The sequence below is a fragment of the Rhinatrema bivittatum genome, chromosome 9 (assembly GCF_901001135.1).
Source record: "Rhinatrema bivittatum chromosome 9, aRhiBiv1.1, whole genome shotgun sequence".
Classification (NCBI taxonomy): Eukaryota; Metazoa; Chordata; class Amphibia; order Gymnophiona; family Rhinatrematidae; genus Rhinatrema; species Rhinatrema bivittatum.
The window spans coordinates 121,877,861-121,896,133 of record NC_042623.1 but is presented as its reverse complement, the minus strand read 5'-3'; the positions used below and the strand labels follow the sequence as shown (position 1 = coordinate 121,896,133).

The following is an 18,273-nucleotide window of genomic DNA, read 5'->3' as shown; positions in this document are numbered from 1 at the left end:
AAGATCTGATCAGTTTTATTACAATTATAACTTTACTTTGTTTCAACTTGACAGAGAAGGGCAAAAGCTTGCAACTGCTTACATTAATCCAGAACCACTTCCTGATCTCTAATCTTCTTTATCAGCTTCCCTTGCAGTTTCTGCTGAGCATTTTCAAAGTACAGTGATCATTTTTGGAAAACTACATTTGCAGATTCAACCTGCTTGCTTGTTTTTAGGAAGTTAATTTCTACTGACCTCATCACCCAGGTGGGACTGAAACTCAAATTTCATTGGTGGACAAAAGGCGGCGGGATACATCTCCATAAATCTCTGCTTGTCATTCCTTGGCTCCAGGTTGTCAACGGCATTCTCAATAATATCCAGACCTTCGTGTCTGGAGGTTTCAAGGTTATACTCTGCAGAGAGATATGTTCTTAGGGCCCTGTTCAGACTGGCATGATATCCAAGATCGCAACACTGATGCAACAGAAAATAAGAGAAAACAAAATAAAACGTTATGAATGCTACCTCAGCCCTGCTTCTATAAAATGATTCAGGATTTTGTTTCTTTATGTGAGACTTAAGAAAACATTTCAATGAGAAATGCATTCTATTTCATCACTATAAAACTGTGCTTGCTGTGTTGACTACTGAGCATTTCCTGTATTCCATATCCCTAAACACAATTATTATGGAAAAGAAAAAACCATCCACAATCTTCTTTTCCAGTATTAATTCAGTTACACTTTTAAGACACGTGGAGGGTAATTTTCAAAGAGCCCACAAGGGTTAACTTCTGATGGTACTTTTTAACCGCAGACTTTAACTTGAGTTTTCAAAGTGGATTTATGCACTTAAATCTGCCTTGACAATTCACCAATGTGAGAATAACCAGAGCCAAAATTCACATACAAAGTGACACCTGCTTAACCATGGGTGCATATTTTCACATAAACTGAAAATTCAAAAGTATGCATGTAAGTTCTATCCCCGCCCCAACTCTGCCCCCTCAGACTCTTTGTAGCGCACTTAAAAGTACATGTGAAATAGCATTTTGCATATTTTTACGTGCACAAACCCCTGGGCAATCATCAAAAGGACATTAATGTGCTTAAATCCTTTTGAAAATTACCCCATTATGAAAATATTTCATCCAGAAAAATAAAAACCAAAATAGAAATTATTACATTTCTGTAGCATTTAGACACCATGAACCACAAGATTTTGTGAAGTTGGAATTTCAGGAGTTTTACAGTGATTCCACTCCTGTTTAAGTGAGAGAATACATCGTGTTGTTATTCAGTCTAGATGGCAGACCTTGGATACTGGTGTCCCTCAGGACTCACAGCATTGTTGGCTGTGCTTTTTAACATCTATTGATCACCGACAGGCAAGGTCTTGGCTGGGCTCTGTGTGGGATAACAGTTATACGCCAATGATACTCAATCTTTTGTCCCAATAGTCTCTTCCTGGTCTACCATACTTGCTTTGTGTCTTTGGGCAGTTAAAAATTGGATGATTCATAATAAGCTTGCTCTAAATTTAGGGAAAACTGAAATGATGGTCTTGCACAGGTCAGACAAGTTTGTTGTTCCTTCATCCTTTTCTTTTGATGGTATTAACATTGATTAATATATCGATAGTTAATCATGCCAGAAGCTTAGGAGTGGTATTAGATAAGAACCTTCATATGCCTTAGCAAATCAAGTCCATCATTAAGGCAGGTTATTATAAGCTTCGCCTTTTGCGCCGATTAAAACCACTCTTGGGTTATGCAGAATTTGATTATGCCTTGCTTTGATACTGCAACTCTTTATATATGGGTCCACCAGCTACAGCACTGTGAGCACTGCAAATATTGTAAAACTCTGCAGTATGGCTTATTTCTGGTTTGCGCAGGAGAATGTACATTACTCCTGTCCTAATGAATCTTCATTGGCTCCCGTTTACCTGGCGAGTCTAGTATAAGATTGCTTTGAATGTGCACAAGTTGCTTAGAATTGATTCACTACCTTGTAGATGTGTATCGGTTATTTACACTTTTGAATAATAGAAGGACTAGGGTCATTCCATGAAGTTAGCAAGTAGCACATTTAAGACTAATCGGAGAAAATGCTTTTTCACTCAACGCACAATAAAGCTCTGGAATTTGTTGCCAGAGGATGTGGTTAGTGCAGTTAGTGTAGCTGGGTTCAAAAAAGGTTTGGATAAGTTCTTGGAGGAGAAGTCCATTAATGGCTATTAATCAATTTTACTTAGGGAATAGCCACTGCTATTAATTGCATCAGTAGCATGGGATCTTCTTAGTGTTTGGGTAATTTCCAGGTTCTTGTGGCCTGGTTTTGGCCTCTGTTGGAAACAGGATGCTGGGCTTGATGGACCCTTGGTCTGACCCAGCAAAGCAATTTCTAATGTTCTTAGGCTGAGGGATTACCTGTTCTCCTGCTTCTGAGTGGATGAATGCCTTCAGCAGCTGTAGGCACTTTTGGAGATACTGCACCATATAAAATTGATGCTATTGGATCCTGGAAGTTAACATGGTGCTCTGGAAGATTTTCTTTCCTAAATTGTCCAAAATCTTGTGTTCTTTCCCAGGTAGAGCACTGGAGTGCAGCTTGGGCTTCTTGGCTTTCTTTAGCATAGATTCAACAACTACAGACATGTGTGGCAAGCTCACCGCCCCATAAGTCTGAGATTTTTGAAACTGGAACTTAAAATCAAGCTTCCTAGATACTGATATAATTGGAGTTTACCAGGATTTCAGTAAAAAAAATCTAGAATCAAAGGGGAAAGTAAGGCTGAAAGATCCGCAGGCACATCAAGTATCCTTAAAATTCCAAACACTTCTGCACAAGGATCAGGCATCTCCTTAATCTCTATTTTCAAAAGGGCTGCAAACCTCTCCACGAATCTTGAGTAGGAGATGTTTTCCAAGGTGGAGGTGGGGAGGGGTGGGGGTGGGGATGAAGGTTCTGGCAGTTCTTCCAGGGGATCCAAAGGTATCCCTGTAGAAATCAAAGGTGAAGGAGGCCCGGACTGGTTCCCTTGATAGTCTGAAGAGGGACAGTCTTGATGAAAAGAATCCTCCCGCCACGGCAATGCCGGATTTTCTCTGGGTTTTGGAGTCTTAGTATGACAAGAACTCTGGGGCCCTGACATATGATTGAGACTCCCCGGCCCAGAGTGGTGGGCTGGTGACAAATCCAGACAGGAAATGCAGGTGGCAGCACCTGAGGATGTAGAGAGGAAAACAAATTCTTGATGATCATCTCGATCTGTTGTATGGCTCATGCGGATTGGCTTACCAGGGATGGAGGCCTAGGTCTCTCAAGGATCAGAGGAGACGGGAATTCCTGCTGAGAACTGGGAGTACCAGCATGAGAAACTGAGCTTCTCCCCTTCACTTCTGGTGATGAATCACCCTGTTCCTGAATAGATACAGAGCTTATGGAGTAAGGTCTAGATAGTAATGACCATGGCTCCACTGCCAAAATGTTGAGAATTGGATTCACGTAACAGCTGGCAGGAGATGTCCAATTCTCTCTCCTCCTCTTCTGAGAAGGTGTAAGTCAGACTCCTGTGGATGCTTCAAGTTAGACCAATGGTGATCCCTTGACTGCATTGATTTTTGCATCGTAAATTTTAGGCACAATGTCAAACAGGGCTTCGGTGCCTCAATAATCTGAGCATCGCATCATGGCATCCTGTCAATGCTAGATTGAGTCGACTCACTGCGAGATGTCGACTGCGTTGTTCTGACTTTTTCATGCAACATTGTGCTGTAGGAAGATCTTGGTTCTCTCTGTGTTGTGCGATCCGACACTTTATTGGTCATGGCATCTTTTGGCGCATTCTGCAACAATGCCCTTTTACCTTCAACGTGTCTTGGCATCTCCTGCGATGACGCCCTCTTTGTTTCAATGCTGCTCAATGCATCATGTGTCAGCAGCCCTCTTATAGTCTCAGCGCGCTTGGGCGCAATCTTCAGTGACTCAAATGGCTTTGGTGACCGCTTTAATGAGGGAATTTTTGGTGCTTTAGCGACCGAGGACCCCAATGCCTCATTTACCCTAGTCAAGGTAGTGGACTCACTCTGGGCAGGCCTGTAGGGTTTAGAAGATGGTCTTTCCGATGATGCTTCTTAGGCCTGGGTGAAGAGTGAATTGATAAATGCGGTGATAGAACATAGCTGCCACTTTTGGCCTCCCGCTCCCGCAGTGCTGCTATTTTTGATGCTCTCTGTCTCTACACCCCTAGGCGACATATGACCACAGTCACGGTATGATGTGTGGTCATGGTCTGGGACCAAGCAGAGATAACAATAATTATGACTGTCAGTGACGGACATATGATATGATCACACTGACAGTATTAAAGCCTGGCTTTTTTAGATACGTTAAGTAGTACTGAAAATTGCTGTTTGGAGATCGCTTGTGCAAAACTAGAAATATGAGGAGAAAAAAAGGTCAAGGCTTCTATACATCTGTGCGAAGGGTGGAAAATATAGACTAAGGAGGAATGTACCTCACATTCATGCAGGAACATGCGCAGCAGAGCAAAGCAAAGCTCTGAATGCTGAGAGAGAGAGAGCTCAGCATGGTGTACCATCGGATAACGTCACCCAGACAGCATGGCTAATTCAGCCCTGCTTATCAACGTAAAACTTTAGCAATATGCACCAGAAAAAAATGAGGAGACTTGATGGGCCAATTAGTATTTTTACATTGCATATTTGTTGCCAAAATGGTTTTCATAAGGATATTTGGAGTATTAGGGTTTTGTTTGAATTTGTACTATTGAAAAACTAAACTCTAACACTCCAGGTATCTTTATGAAACCATTTCAGCAACAAACACAAAGCTGAAACAAACTAAAAAGAAAACACTAAATAAAGTAAGAAACCTATTTCACAATAAACATGTGCCAAAATAGAAAAAAAAAAAAGCAAACCTATAAGCAAAAAAAACCACATTGTAGAAAACCAAACAAAAAGGGATAGAAGTCCTCCAAAATTAATACAGATTAGCAAAACTTCAACTGTAAATTATTTCAAAGAAAAGCCATTCAGCCTAAAAATTAGATCATAAAATAACAGGAGGAATCTTGCTCTACAAATCTCTTTACACATTTTCAGTGAGATTTAATGTCTTCCTACTGTAGTATGTTAATGGTTATTATCATGGTGCTGCATTAAACCTGCAATGCAGAGACACTTAGCTAAGAGAATAGGGATTTTTCTTTTCCACACAGTTAAGTTATAACAGCCTAAAAAAATAGCTTATCAGTAGCCGAAGGAAATGACATCACTACACTAGCTACTGCCTATGTGAATTATTGCCGTTCATATGGCAACAGTTCATGTCATATTAGTTCAGGTGATGGGCTCTGAACATATAAATTATGTTAAGAAAGAAGTATGCATATCTACCTTCATACATATACATGAGAGACAGAATGAGGTACGCAGATTTATGATATGACTGAAACTGGTTTATAATTTACTTTTTGTTAAATAAGATTTTCTTATGATAAAACGTTCAAGGCCCTGAGTCAGGGGACACAACACTGTCTATAAGGACCTCCTGCATATAAAGTCCCTCTTTTCCACTGATCTGTCCTCTTGGCCCTGGTTTGGGACAAGTCACAGCAGGAAACATTTTATACTTGGTTACTCTACTCAGGTTAATGTATGTTCTGTGGATCAACATTACATCCTGTTATCAATGGAGACACTAGAGGCTATGAAATAGAGCAGGGACAGAAATTCCAGTCCATAATGACTATGCAAGAGATAGATTTTCATACAGAGGAGGTAGTGTATGCAGACTCTCTCATGAATATTCATTGCAGATATCCTCTAAACCAGATCGGTTGTGGATCTTGAGGACTGTAGTGAGCCATCCTTGGAATGGAGGGCAGTCAGTGGGCAGACTCAAAAGGAAGCCCCAAAATTATTGCAAAGTTAACATTATTAACATTATTAACAGATGGCTTGAGTTGTTAGGTTTAAATGTTTCTTTAGTTTTCATGAAAACTGATTCACTGGCTATCTTGAGATGTTTTTATTAATGGTATACAGTTGATCTTGGTGTTCCTGAATTCTTTTGTGTCATTTGTTAGGATTGTTTGATGTTTGACTTTGAGGGCAATGGAAAGTTAATTTTAATATATTTAAGAGGGCAACATGTACAGTCTCAGTAATGACAAGCACCTGTGGATTTGTTCTACGTATCACTTTGAATCATTGTGCTAAACTGTAACAATACTGAAGAATGCAAGACGGGAAATATTTACAGTACACACACATCTGTATATTTCAGAAACCATGACAAAACTAACCACTTTATTCCAGAGTATTAGCAATGCACAAAGTACTTACATCAATTAAATCCGAAAGGTCATAAATGTAATACTTGAATACAGATGCATTGGTCGCTTCAAGTGTTAGTAGGTACTCATTTCGTGCTTTAATAGACTTCAATTTGTTTTCTGAATATTTAGCTTGACGCTGAGAAGTAAAAGGTATACAAAATTAACACAGTTAGCCAGCAAAATCCTTACAAGCTTTTTTTTTTTTATTTTTACATCTTTAAAAAACTGCATAAACTGTTGAGATGAAGTTGAATGCTGGCTTTCACAGCTGACAAAGTAATCATGATTGAAAACTTAAACTCAACAACTCGAGAAGGTACGAGGCGTGCTAATGCACTCTTGCTGGACCTCCACTGGAATCAATGACTTTTAAAACAAAAGTACTAGGGGACTGGCATACATCAGGAGTACATTATCCCTTCCCGGTAGCACTTCCACCTTCTGCAGCAGCTTGTAGTCAGGTACAGGGCCATCCCATAGAAAGCTTCAACATTTCAGACAAAATAAGCTCTAGTTTAAAAGTTATTTTCTCTTTCTGATAATGTATATAGCTATGTTCTATATACTCTCTCAGACAGCATTTCAATCTTGACAATGTCGTGAGTCAGAGTAAAGTGCCTCTTCAAGAAATCAGCCTAGTCTCAAAGGGGCTGCTTTTCTTTCATTTGTTGTCAAGACTCCAGTCTTCATGCACACAGGAACGAATAGAGCAAAAAGTAAAATGCCCAGACCTAACAGTATATACAAGTAACTAAAACTTCCTGCTTTTAATTTTACTTGATAGTGACAATAAAAGACATTACATACTAGCAGAAGGAGAAAATAACATTCATATTATTTTATCAGAAATGACTGAGCTTTCTTCCAGGTGTGATGCACCTGGCTGACCCCACAGCATTCTGCTGGATATTACCAGGCTCTGCTCTAGTCAGATGTAATCATGGTTTTACATCATATACTGAACACTACAAATAGTAAGATAGCTCTATGCAACTCTGCAAGCTAACAGCTCTACGGAGGATGTTACAATCTTTCTATTCTGTTTCTACACATCTTATTCTATGGTTGTGCATGCATCCTGAACAATACATCAACCCTAGGGCTCAGTCGGATTTATTTTTAACAGAAAAGTGAATGATTTGCAAATTATACTTATTTTCTGATATTCTTCCCTACATTTTTTGACAATTGCATTATTTTATTCAGGCAGAAAAGACGAATATTTTAGAGGGAAGAAAAATGTACTATCTTATTTACTTTTTCCTTCATTTTCTCAATCTTCTTAACCGAGCTACGTCTTTGGTGTTTCTCTTCCAGTCGAATATGAAAGGTGGGGTCTCCAGACCTTCCAATTTGTTTTTCTTCTTGTTTCTCAGCTTCCTTCAGCTTGCTCTCTGCACTGATGCTCTCTGCATGATACATATGGTAGGTTTTCATGACCTGAAGAGTAAAGTGGCAGTTAAAAGATCAGAAAATATAACCTCCTTTAGAAAAAAAACAAACCCCAACTAATTTAACATATGAACCCACATACATGTAGTCCCTGAATTAAGACATTCCGACCGAAACAATTCAGAGTTACAATGTTTCTAAACTGACATCCTTTATCCAACTTACAATGCTTATTTTGATGTTAAAACGCTCGAGCATTTCCCAATAGGCACACATTCGTGTGCTGATGATCATGAGACCTGGCAAGGGGATGTCAGTAGGAAAAGAACCAAGGACTTCCTCTCCTCAAAACCGTCTCAGTGCAACGTACTGTAGGCATGAACCTATTTTCACCAAACTAATCTTGAATTTAGAAATATAGAGTATTATAAAAAGTACAGACATGTTTTGAAGCATTACTTTTTTTTGTCTGAAGAGGAAAGTGCCAAATATTGGGCTAGAACCAATCCCCTATTTATAATATTGTTCTTAAGGGATAATCGAATTTGACTTAAGATATGGTTTTCAGAAAACAATTGTTTCTTATGTCTGAGGACTCCATGTATTTTATTCAATAGATATGTTTACCAAATATCTCATCTATTATAACAAATTATGTCAGAACTCCTCCCAGTCTCCCTACCACTCTGAATGTCACTTTGTGTCTAGCATTCCTTTTCCCTAGGTTGCAGTTTACTCATCATAGACGTCAACAAAATTGTTTGCTTGTTCCATTCCCCCTTGAAAGCTTTCAAGCAACCCAGACACCAGAAACATACTGCAGATTATCAACTCCAAAGACAACTGCATGGATAAGCTTTTTAATTTTCAACTGAAGAGTCAAGAATGTCATTTGCAGATAGGATGTGCCAGAGTAGAAGTATTCAGTTTATAGAGTTCTCATTTCTAAGAAGAATTGGCTAACCATCTAAAGCAGGAAGGAAATAATTAGGAATACCCTACAGGGATGCAAATTTATTTGAAATGAATGGGTACAATGCAATCAATGAGCGCATTTGTGTTTCATTTGTGGACCCCCAAAATAAATAGAGGGGTCTCAAAAATGTGAAGGAAAATTTGTTTCATTCATTTATGTTTCCCATTCAAGTCTCTGGCTGTGCATTCCTGATTAAACAAATGGTAATTACAGCAACCGACTCTTGCCTGTGTGACTTCTCAGCCTCCTGAAAGCTAAGATAGGACAAATCGGCAAGGAGACCAGATGGAGGACAAATCATGCGATGCATCTGGATAAATTAGGGGCATCCTGGGGCAGAGTTACTTAGCTGGATAACTTACTTGGCTAACTTCAATATTCAGAGTTAGCTGAATAAGTTACTTGGCTAAGTCTGGCCGTGTCAGAGTGGAGTTAAAGTTATCTGGGAACATGATGCTGAATATGTTTAACTTATATATATATAGTTGATTAAAGGCCAACCAAACCCTCCCACCTCCTGTGAGACTGATTCCCTGCTGGGCAGCTTTCTAAAGAATTAGAATTAATGTGGACCATAGCAATCTCTCTCCCTCCCCCTCAACCCTCAAAAGATTTAACATGTTGCAGGCATACTGGCCTGAAGAACTTCCCCACCTACTATTTCTGAAGTAAACCATGGCCTCTGGGCCTTCTCTGAAAGCTTATCCTCTACCCGCTAAGTGACCTGGAAGCCTTCAGCCCCATCTGGCACCTCCCCCCCCCCCCCCAAATCCCCAGATTACCAAGAGCATAGTAGGATCATCAAAGCAATACCACATGGTGTGCAATGATCCTACTGCACTCCTGGTGGCCCGGGGGGGTTTGCAGGGTGGTGGACTGGGCAGGAGGATTCTGGGTTGCCTAGCAGGTTAAAGTTATCCAGGACATGCTCCCAGATAACTTTATTCAAGTATATTTAGGAGGACATTTATGCTGCTGAATATCCTGGACAATGCATCCAACTAGCTGGATACGTTTTCTTTTAGATGCTTTTCTGAATATTGGCATCTATATAAACAGCTGTTATATACGATAAAGAAAAAAGAGATTGGGGATTTCATTTGTCTTGTGTTCAAATATTTTCTACTGACTAGTTTCTAGTAAGCACTGATCAAAAGAAAGTAATACAAGTGGTACAGAGAGACTGCTGAAGTACCTCCAAGGTCAAGGCTAAGTCTGCACCTATTTAATCTATTCATAAATATGATTGATAGACAGCAATACAACCACTTCTGCTGATTCCATCAAGCTGTATCAGGTTGAAGAATTGTTCAGAACACAATTCTCTGCAACAAAACTGCAGCAAAATAGAAAAAAATATGTATAATAGCTGCAGTGCAGACTGGCGATATCGCTATTACCTGCAGCTGAAAGCGCTCGAATCACCACTAGAATTTGTGTGTGGGGGGCTGACAGTTTTTACAAACCTACTGTGGAAAGGATAGAAAGCAGCAGAGATGTGTTTGAGCCAGGATAAAAGTAGCCAAGCACTGCACAATTCAGTTCACACAATGTTGAGTAAACCAAGGTCCAAACCTTAAAATAATCTGATAAAGTACACACTACCAATCTGTAAGCCAAAATCAATATGCCAATTAGTCAATTCAAAGGAGAGAAGTGGGGCAGCAGGGAGGGAAACAAGAGCACACTGAAGGCAGAAATAAGACACAAGAAATCAGAAAACAAAACAGTAGCAGGCAAGAGAAGAAAAGAGGCTTTGAAAGAGCAATAAGTGTGATCAGATTCTCTGAGACCTTGAAAGCAGGAATTGGAAGTTAAGCATGTTGACCATTCATAGGGAACTGGCAAGGCTAACGTTATCTTACCGCCACATAAAAGTATTCAAAACCAGTTCAAGAGATAGCAGAGAGTTTGTGCTACAGCTTCCCAGGTTCCTAGTTCAAACCTGGGAGCTCCTAACAGAAAAAATTATGTGATGGCTACTGGAAAAACCTTGCTGCTTTGCGTTGTAGCAATAAATCTGGTGATAAAGAGGCACCCTGCATGTTTTATGGTAGTGTCTCTTCCTAACGGCTAGTAGACTAGAGGCTTATATTTAATCTTTATCAAAATAAAGATTTCTGTGCTGATAAATAAGGCCAGGAGGTGTTTAAGTAAACTCCAAATGGAGCTAAGTTTTTCTTTTTTCATTTTCTTGTTTTCTATTTAAAAGGCTATTTATGAGACCCCTGAAAGTGGATGCTTTGTAAACAGCTGTAAATAAATCATTGCAAAAAATTTGCGCATTCAGTTCTGGCTATGGACACCTGACTTGCTGGACGAATTAATAGCCTTGGCGACTCGGATTGATCATCGACTCCAGGACAAGGTGAAGGAACTCCGGCCTAAGGTGTTATCAGGGTTGAAACAGGCTAGTGCTACTAATGCACCTCGGATGGTTCCAGTAACTTCTGCTGCTGATACAGAGGAACCGATGCAACAATCCACTTCAGAGTAATTTACAAATCCATCACATTATTATACAAAATCATTCACCAACACACCATAATCGACCTACAAATTCCTCCCCGTGTTCACGAATCAACAAGACAGACTAGGGAAGCCTACACAGGATGCCTCCTTGTTCCACCCGTAAAAACTACTAATCACAGAACCTTGAGAGACCGAGCACTTTCAACAGCAGGCCCTCCGCTATGGAACTCTATCCCACCAGATCTAAGAAACGAACCGTGCCTCTTAACGTTTAGGAAAAGACTTAAGACATGGCTTTTCAGGCAAGCCTTCCCGAACTCCACCTAACAAGATCCATCAATGACTCCTTTGCTAAGTAACTGTATATAGTGGACTACATATTTATTTTGTTCTCTTGTATATACAGAGGACTCCTTATTTACATTGTACACTTGTATATAATTATCCTCCTCTATCTCTTTTATTTCTTATAATCCCAGTTCATGAACCCTTGTTAATTGTAACTGCTTCTCTTCTCCACGTTTATTTATGTTTTCGGTTATATTTTTGCACCCCTGTTTTCTGTAAACCGACATGATGAGAACGAGTTCTTGAATGCCGGTATAAAAAAACCTTAAATAAATAAATAAATAAATAAAATAACTTGGTCATGGACACTTGACCTCCAAGGAGAGCAGATTTCGGAAGAAGCGCGGCCAATGCATGTACTGCGGTCAGCCCGGCCATGATGTCTCTACATGCTCCATTCGTCTGGGAAACAGATGGGCTTAAGTCCTGCGGGAGGACTGTTCTTAGGCCATACCGCGTTCTTTCCTCCGTCCTCTCTCCCAGTCTCCATGATCTATGAGCCAGCTACGGTTCAGACTCCTGCCCTGGTGGACTCAAGGACAGGAGGCAACTTCATTCTCAGACGTCTAGCGGAAGACCTGAGGAGTCCTTTTGTCAAATGTGAAGATCCATTATTGCATTATAACTTGAAGTGGGTTTTGGACGTTTCTCAACATCGCCACTTCCACTAAAGATCTCTGTGACGTCCCCAGCAGCTTTATCCATTGCTGTTGATATTCATAACGCTTTCAACGTTCACCATTGGCTCGAAGGCGTTCAACATCAAAATCCGTATTCACAGATCATAATTTAGAGTATCTCTGTCACGCTCTTTCCACTCGGAAGATGTGCCTGATGAGCCACAGCACATATTGACCCAAAGAACATACACTAGGCAGCCAGCCAGTTGCATCCATTGGCAATGCCATCAACTCTCATCCAGCAACTTCTACTGGAGAATCACCAATTGAAGTGGTTTCTGGACATTCCTTATCACCGCCACTTCCACTGAATCCCTCAGTGACGTCCACAGCAGCTCAATCCATTGCTGCTGATACCTACAAACAAAATTCTTCCAGAACTCAAGATCCACCTATCATCGATGCAGAAGTCGACTTAGAGATTAAGATCAAAGAGATTCTGGATATTCGTAAAAGAGGAAAGACTTTTGAATACCTTTTGATATGGGAGGGTTTCGGCCCCGACATAATCTCTTGGGAGCCTCAGATCAATATCTTGGATAAAGAGATACTTCGTCAGTTCCACCTCGCTTTTCCTTCAAAACCTAAGCCTGGTACCCCTAGAGGAGATTGCCCTTTGAATCGCCTACTGTTGCGACCGTCGCTACCCGACGTCTTCACTCTGCCTTCTTTACCTCTGTGGTGACTCCCTCCAGGTCTGAAGGATGGCTGACTGCCGTGGCGTCTCCCTGCCGTCTCTCTCCGGCGTCCCCGGGCCGGCTCGACGCTGCAGATCTGCCATGTTGCCTGAAGCCTAGGGCGTGCGCACGCTCTGAGTAAAGTACCAGCAAGGGCGCGAACCTCAAGGGCGTCCTCCTGAGATGACATCATCCGCTTCCAATATTTAAAGGTCTCCTGCACCTGGAGTTAGCAAGGGCTAAGGTTCAGATTGGGTTCCCTGCCTAAGCTACTCTGCCTCCTCGGACTTACCAGAGGTACCCGCTCCTCAGGGGCCTCGCTCTCTCTCTTTGCCTTTCAGGTTACAGACAGGAATTGGTACTCACTCCTCGAGGGCCCTCGTTCCTGACTATCTGCTGATTCTTTTCTGCCTGGAAGTCATCATTATCTACATCATTGTGAGTTACCATCGCTCTCTTAGAGCGTTCCCTGGAATCAGGTACTCGCTCCTTGAGGGCCTATCCTTTCCAGCTCCTGAGCTCCCTGAGACCAATTTGTGAGTGTTGTCATCTAGTTCTGTTCATGAACTCTGCATACCCTGCCTACTCACTGTCTACAGTTTCTCAACAGCTCAGCCATCCAGGGATCGCTGCTACAGTATCTGAGGGACTTCAGCCCTACCGGGCACTTCAGCTCACTACTGCCACCTCTGGTGGTTTCAAGACCTGTTTAATAAAAGAACTAGTGTGTGTCTGTCTCCATACTCTAAGCCAAGTCGGTGGTCCCTCTCGGGATCTTCCCCCAGGGGCATGGTCATCTGCTACCGGCCCAAGGATCCACTTACTACTATCTCCGGCAGTCTATAACAACAGATTGCTAAATCCGCCTACGGAATACATCAGATTGACACCCCTATCTAATTGCTCCTCCCACCAGCATAGCGGATCATGACAGATTGCTAACTCCTCACGGAGAACATGACACAAGCCCAGTATCCTGTTTCCAGCAGTGGCCAATCCAAGTCACAAATACCAGGCAAGTACCCAAACATTAAATAAGTCTCAAGCTACTACTGTTTAATAATTAAAAGCAGTTTATGGATTTTTCCTCTAGGAACTTATCCAAACTTTTTTAAACCCAGCTACACTAACTGTTGTAACCATATCCTCTGGCAATGAATTCCAGAGCTTAACTATGCACTGAGTGAAAAATAATTTTCTTTGATTTGTTCTAAATGAGTTACTTGCTAACTGAGAGAGTAATTAACTGAGAGAGTAATTAACTGATTTACATTAACTTGTTCAAGTCCTTTCATGATTTTATAGACCTCTATCATATCCCCCCCTCAGTCTCTTCTCCAACCTGAACAGCCCTAACTTCCTTAGCCTTACCTCATTGGGCAGCCGTTCCATGCCACTTAGCATTTTGGTCGCTCTTCTCTGTACTTTCTCTAGTGCAACTATATCTTTTTTGAGATGCAGCGACCAGAAGTGCACACAGTATTCAAGATGCAGTCCCACCATGGAATGATACAGAGGCATTATGACATCCATCATTTTATTTGCCATTCCCTACTTAATAATTCCTAACCTTCTGTTTGCTTTTTTGATCACCACAGCACACTGAGCTGAAGATTTCAATGTATTATCCACTATAATGCCTAGATCTCTTTCCTAGGCATTATAACCCTTGTGTAACTACCACAAGGGTTATTTTTCCCTATATGCATCACTTTGCATTTATTTATTTATTTATACATTTTTATATACCGACATTAGATCAATGATATCACATCGGTTTACAGATAACGAAAAGGAAATAAGCGGGAGGGATACTTATTTCTTATAGTGATACATATCTTTAACAATGCAACGAAATGAACTTGAAGTTTAGCAACTAGATACAATACAGGAATATAAAAAGAATGAATGCTGATACGCAAACTCTTCTAACGCAACTTAAAGGGATTGGTTAGCCTTAAAATGAGGCATGGTGTCAATATTGGATTTCATCTGCCATTTGGAAGCCCAATCTTCCAGTCTCGCAAGATCCTCTTGCAATTTCTCACAATCCGCTTGAGATTTAACTATTCTGCATAATTTTGTGTCATCCACAAATTTGATCACCTCCCTAGTTGTACCCCTTTCCAGATCATTTATTTTATTTATTTAGAAGCTTTTATATACCGATGAATGTTGCGAACATCTCATCGGTTTACAATAAACAGAATGCAGCTAAAAGAGCTTTACAGTGAAACAGAGAACAATAATACAATTATATTGAACTTAAAAATCACAATAAGAGAAAACAAATGATGGAAGAAATTGCATAATAATAATATGTGACTAATAATACTAATAACAGTATAAGTATTTACAGGTATTTACATGAATAAAGCCAGCGAGTAATACAAGTCAGATCATTTATAAATATATTGAAAAGCACCGGTCCAAGTAGAGATCCTTGATGCACTTCACCATTTACTTTTTTCCACTGTGAAAACTGACCATTTAATCCTACTCTGTTTCCTGTCTTTTAACCAGCTTGCAATCCACAAAAGGACATTGCCTCCTATCCCATGAGTTTTTAGTTTTCTTAGAAGCCTCTCATGCGGGACCTTGTCGAAAGTCTTCTGAAAATCCAAATACACCACATCTACTGGTTAACCTCGGTCCATGTTTATTCACCCCTTTAAAAAAAATGTAGGAAATTTGTGAGGCAAGACTTCCCTTGGGTAAATCCATGCTGGCTGTGTCCCATTAAACCATGTCTATCTAAATGTTTTGTGATTTTATTGTTTATAACAGTTTCCATGATTTTTCCTGGCATGAAGTCAGGCTCACCGGTCTATAGTGTCCCGGATCACCCCTGGAACCATTTTAAAATATTGGGGTTACACTGGCCATCTTCCAATCTTCAAGGCCAACAGATGATTTTATGATAGGTTATAAATTAACTGAAATAGGTCTGAAATTTCATTTTTTAGTTCTTTCAGAACCCTGGGGTGTATGCCCTCCGGTCCAGGTGATTTACTACTCTTCATTTTGTCAATCTAGCCTACCACATCTTCCAGGTTCATTGTGATTTGGTTCAATTAATCTGAATCATCATTCTTGAAAACCATCTCCACAATGGATATCTCCCCAACACCCTCTTCAGTAAACACTGAAGCAAAGAAATCATTTAATCTTTCCACAATGGCCTTATCTTCCCTGAGTGCCCCTTTCACCCCTCAGTCATCTAATAGTCCAACCAACTCCCTCGCAGGCTTTCTGCATCGGGAATATTTAAAAAAAAAAAATGTATTGTTAGTTTTTGCCTCTAAGACCAACTTCTTAGCCTGTCTTATCAATGTTTACATTTAACTTGCCAATGCTTATGCGTAATCCTATTTTCTTCTATTGGATCCTTCTTGCAATTTTTGAATGAAGATCTTTTGGCTAAAATAGCCTCTTTCACCTCACTTTTTAGCCATGCCGGTAATCGCTTTCCCTTCCTTCCACCTTTCTTAATGCGAGGAATACATCTGGACTCTGCTTCTAGGATGGTATTTTTTAAACAATGTCCACAACTGTTGCATACATTTTACCTTTGTAGCTGCACCTTTCAATTTTTTTTTTAACTATTTTTCTCATTTTATCAGTTTCTCTTTTGAAAGTTTAGCACTGGAGCCGAGAATTTACTTACTGTCACCCCTTCCAGTCATTAATTCAAATTCAGATATGATCACTGTTGCCAAGCGGCCTCTCTCACCAAATCCTGTGCTCCACTGAGAATTAGATCTAAAATTGCTCCCTCTCTCATTGGTTCCTGAACCAATTGTTCCATAAAACTGCCATTTATTCCATCCAGAGAACAATTCTCTGGATGGCAAACTCCATCTGCTGGAGTTTGCAGGATCCCGAGAAAGTTTAAAACCTCAGTGCAAAGGTCCTTGGCCTTGAAAACTGACTCCCAGGGCTTTCTCAACTTATCCAAATGAGGCCCATATTCACTTGTTGTGCGACTAGCTTTAGGACAAGTCTGTTTCTTACCTAATGTGAGGGTAAACTGCAGATGTTATTGTTTATAATCACAAATGCATGTTATACACATTATGTCTGTCATAACAAAACAGACAAGAAAAGCCATGCTTTTTCAGGAATGAAAATATACATCAGGGAGCCTAGTGTAACAAGGTTAAACTAGTGTGGCTCATTGTTAATGGTGAAGTATAAAGTTACGACACACACGTTACAAAGATTTACTGACTTTAGTTGTAAAGTAATGGTAGTTGATGTAGTGCTATACGCTAGTGCACTCTAAATATGCATTTTATGCAGGAAAATCGGTATAAAAAAACTTTAAATAAATAAATAAATAAATAAATATCTGAGTTAGCTGGATAATTTATCTAGCTAACTCAACTCTTCCCAGGTATGCCCCTGGAACACCCCTAACTTATCTGGCTAAATTCTATCCAGCTTATGCGTAATCCTATTTTCTTCTATTGGATCCTTCTTGCAATTTTTGAATGAAGATCTTTTGGCTAAAATAGCCTCTTTCACCTCACTTTTTAGCCATGCCGGTAATCGCTTTCCCTTCCTTCCACCTTTCTTAATGCGAGGAATACATCTGGACTGTGCTTCTAGGATGGTATTTTTTAAACAATGTCCACAACTGTTGCATACATTTTACCTTTGTAGCTGCACCTTTCAATTTTTTTTTTTAACTATTTTTCTCATTTTATCAGTTTCTCTTTTGAAAGTTTAGCACTGGAGCCGAGAATTTACTTACTGTCACCCCTTCCAGTCATTAATTCAAATTCAGATATGATCACTGTTGCCAAGTGGCCTCTCTCACCAAATCCTGTGCTCCACTGAGAATTAGATCTAAAATTGCTCCCTCTCTCATTGGTTCCTGAACCAATTGTTCCATAAAACTGCCATTTATTCCATCCAGAGAACAATTCTCTGGATGGCAAACTCCATCTGCTGGAGTTTGCAGGATCCCGAGAAAGTTTAAAACCTCAGTGCAAAGGTCCTTGGCCTTGAAAACTGACTCCCAGGGCTTTCTCAACTTATCCAAATGAGGCCCATATTCACTTGTTGTGCGACTAGCTTTAGGACAAGTCTGTTTCTTACCTAATGTGAGGGTAAACTGCAGATGTTATTGTTTATAATCACAAATGCATGTTATACACATTATGTCTGTCATAACAAAACAGACAAGAAAAGCCATGCTTTTTCAGGAATGAAAATATACATCAGGGAGCCTAGTGTAACAAGGTTAAACTAGTGTGGCTCATTGTTAATGGTGAAGTATAAAGTTACGACACACACGTTACAAAGATTTACTGACTTTAGTTGTAAAGTAATGGTAGTTGATGTAGTGCTATACGCTAGGGCACTCTAA

General features: G+C 40.2%; 1 protein-coding gene across 5 annotated transcripts in view; it reads right to left on the bottom strand.

Moving 5' to 3' along the window:
* The window catches only part of SRGAP1 (SLIT-ROBO Rho GTPase activating protein 1), a 483,812-nt gene that overhangs the window by 157,480 nt on the left and 308,059 nt on the right, over positions 1–18,273 (bottom strand). For all 5 annotated transcript variants that reach the window (XM_029615376.1, XM_029615375.1, XM_029615378.1 and 2 more), the window contains exons 5-7: positions 7,612–7,794; positions 6,362–6,490; positions 238–459 (exon numbers count right to left, since the gene is read on the bottom strand). In XM_029615376.1, coding sequence (XP_029471236.1) covers positions 238–459; positions 6,362–6,490; positions 7,612–7,794 — 534 coding nt within the window. The remainder of the gene's footprint in view (positions 1–237; positions 460–6,361; positions 6,491–7,611; positions 7,795–18,273) is intronic.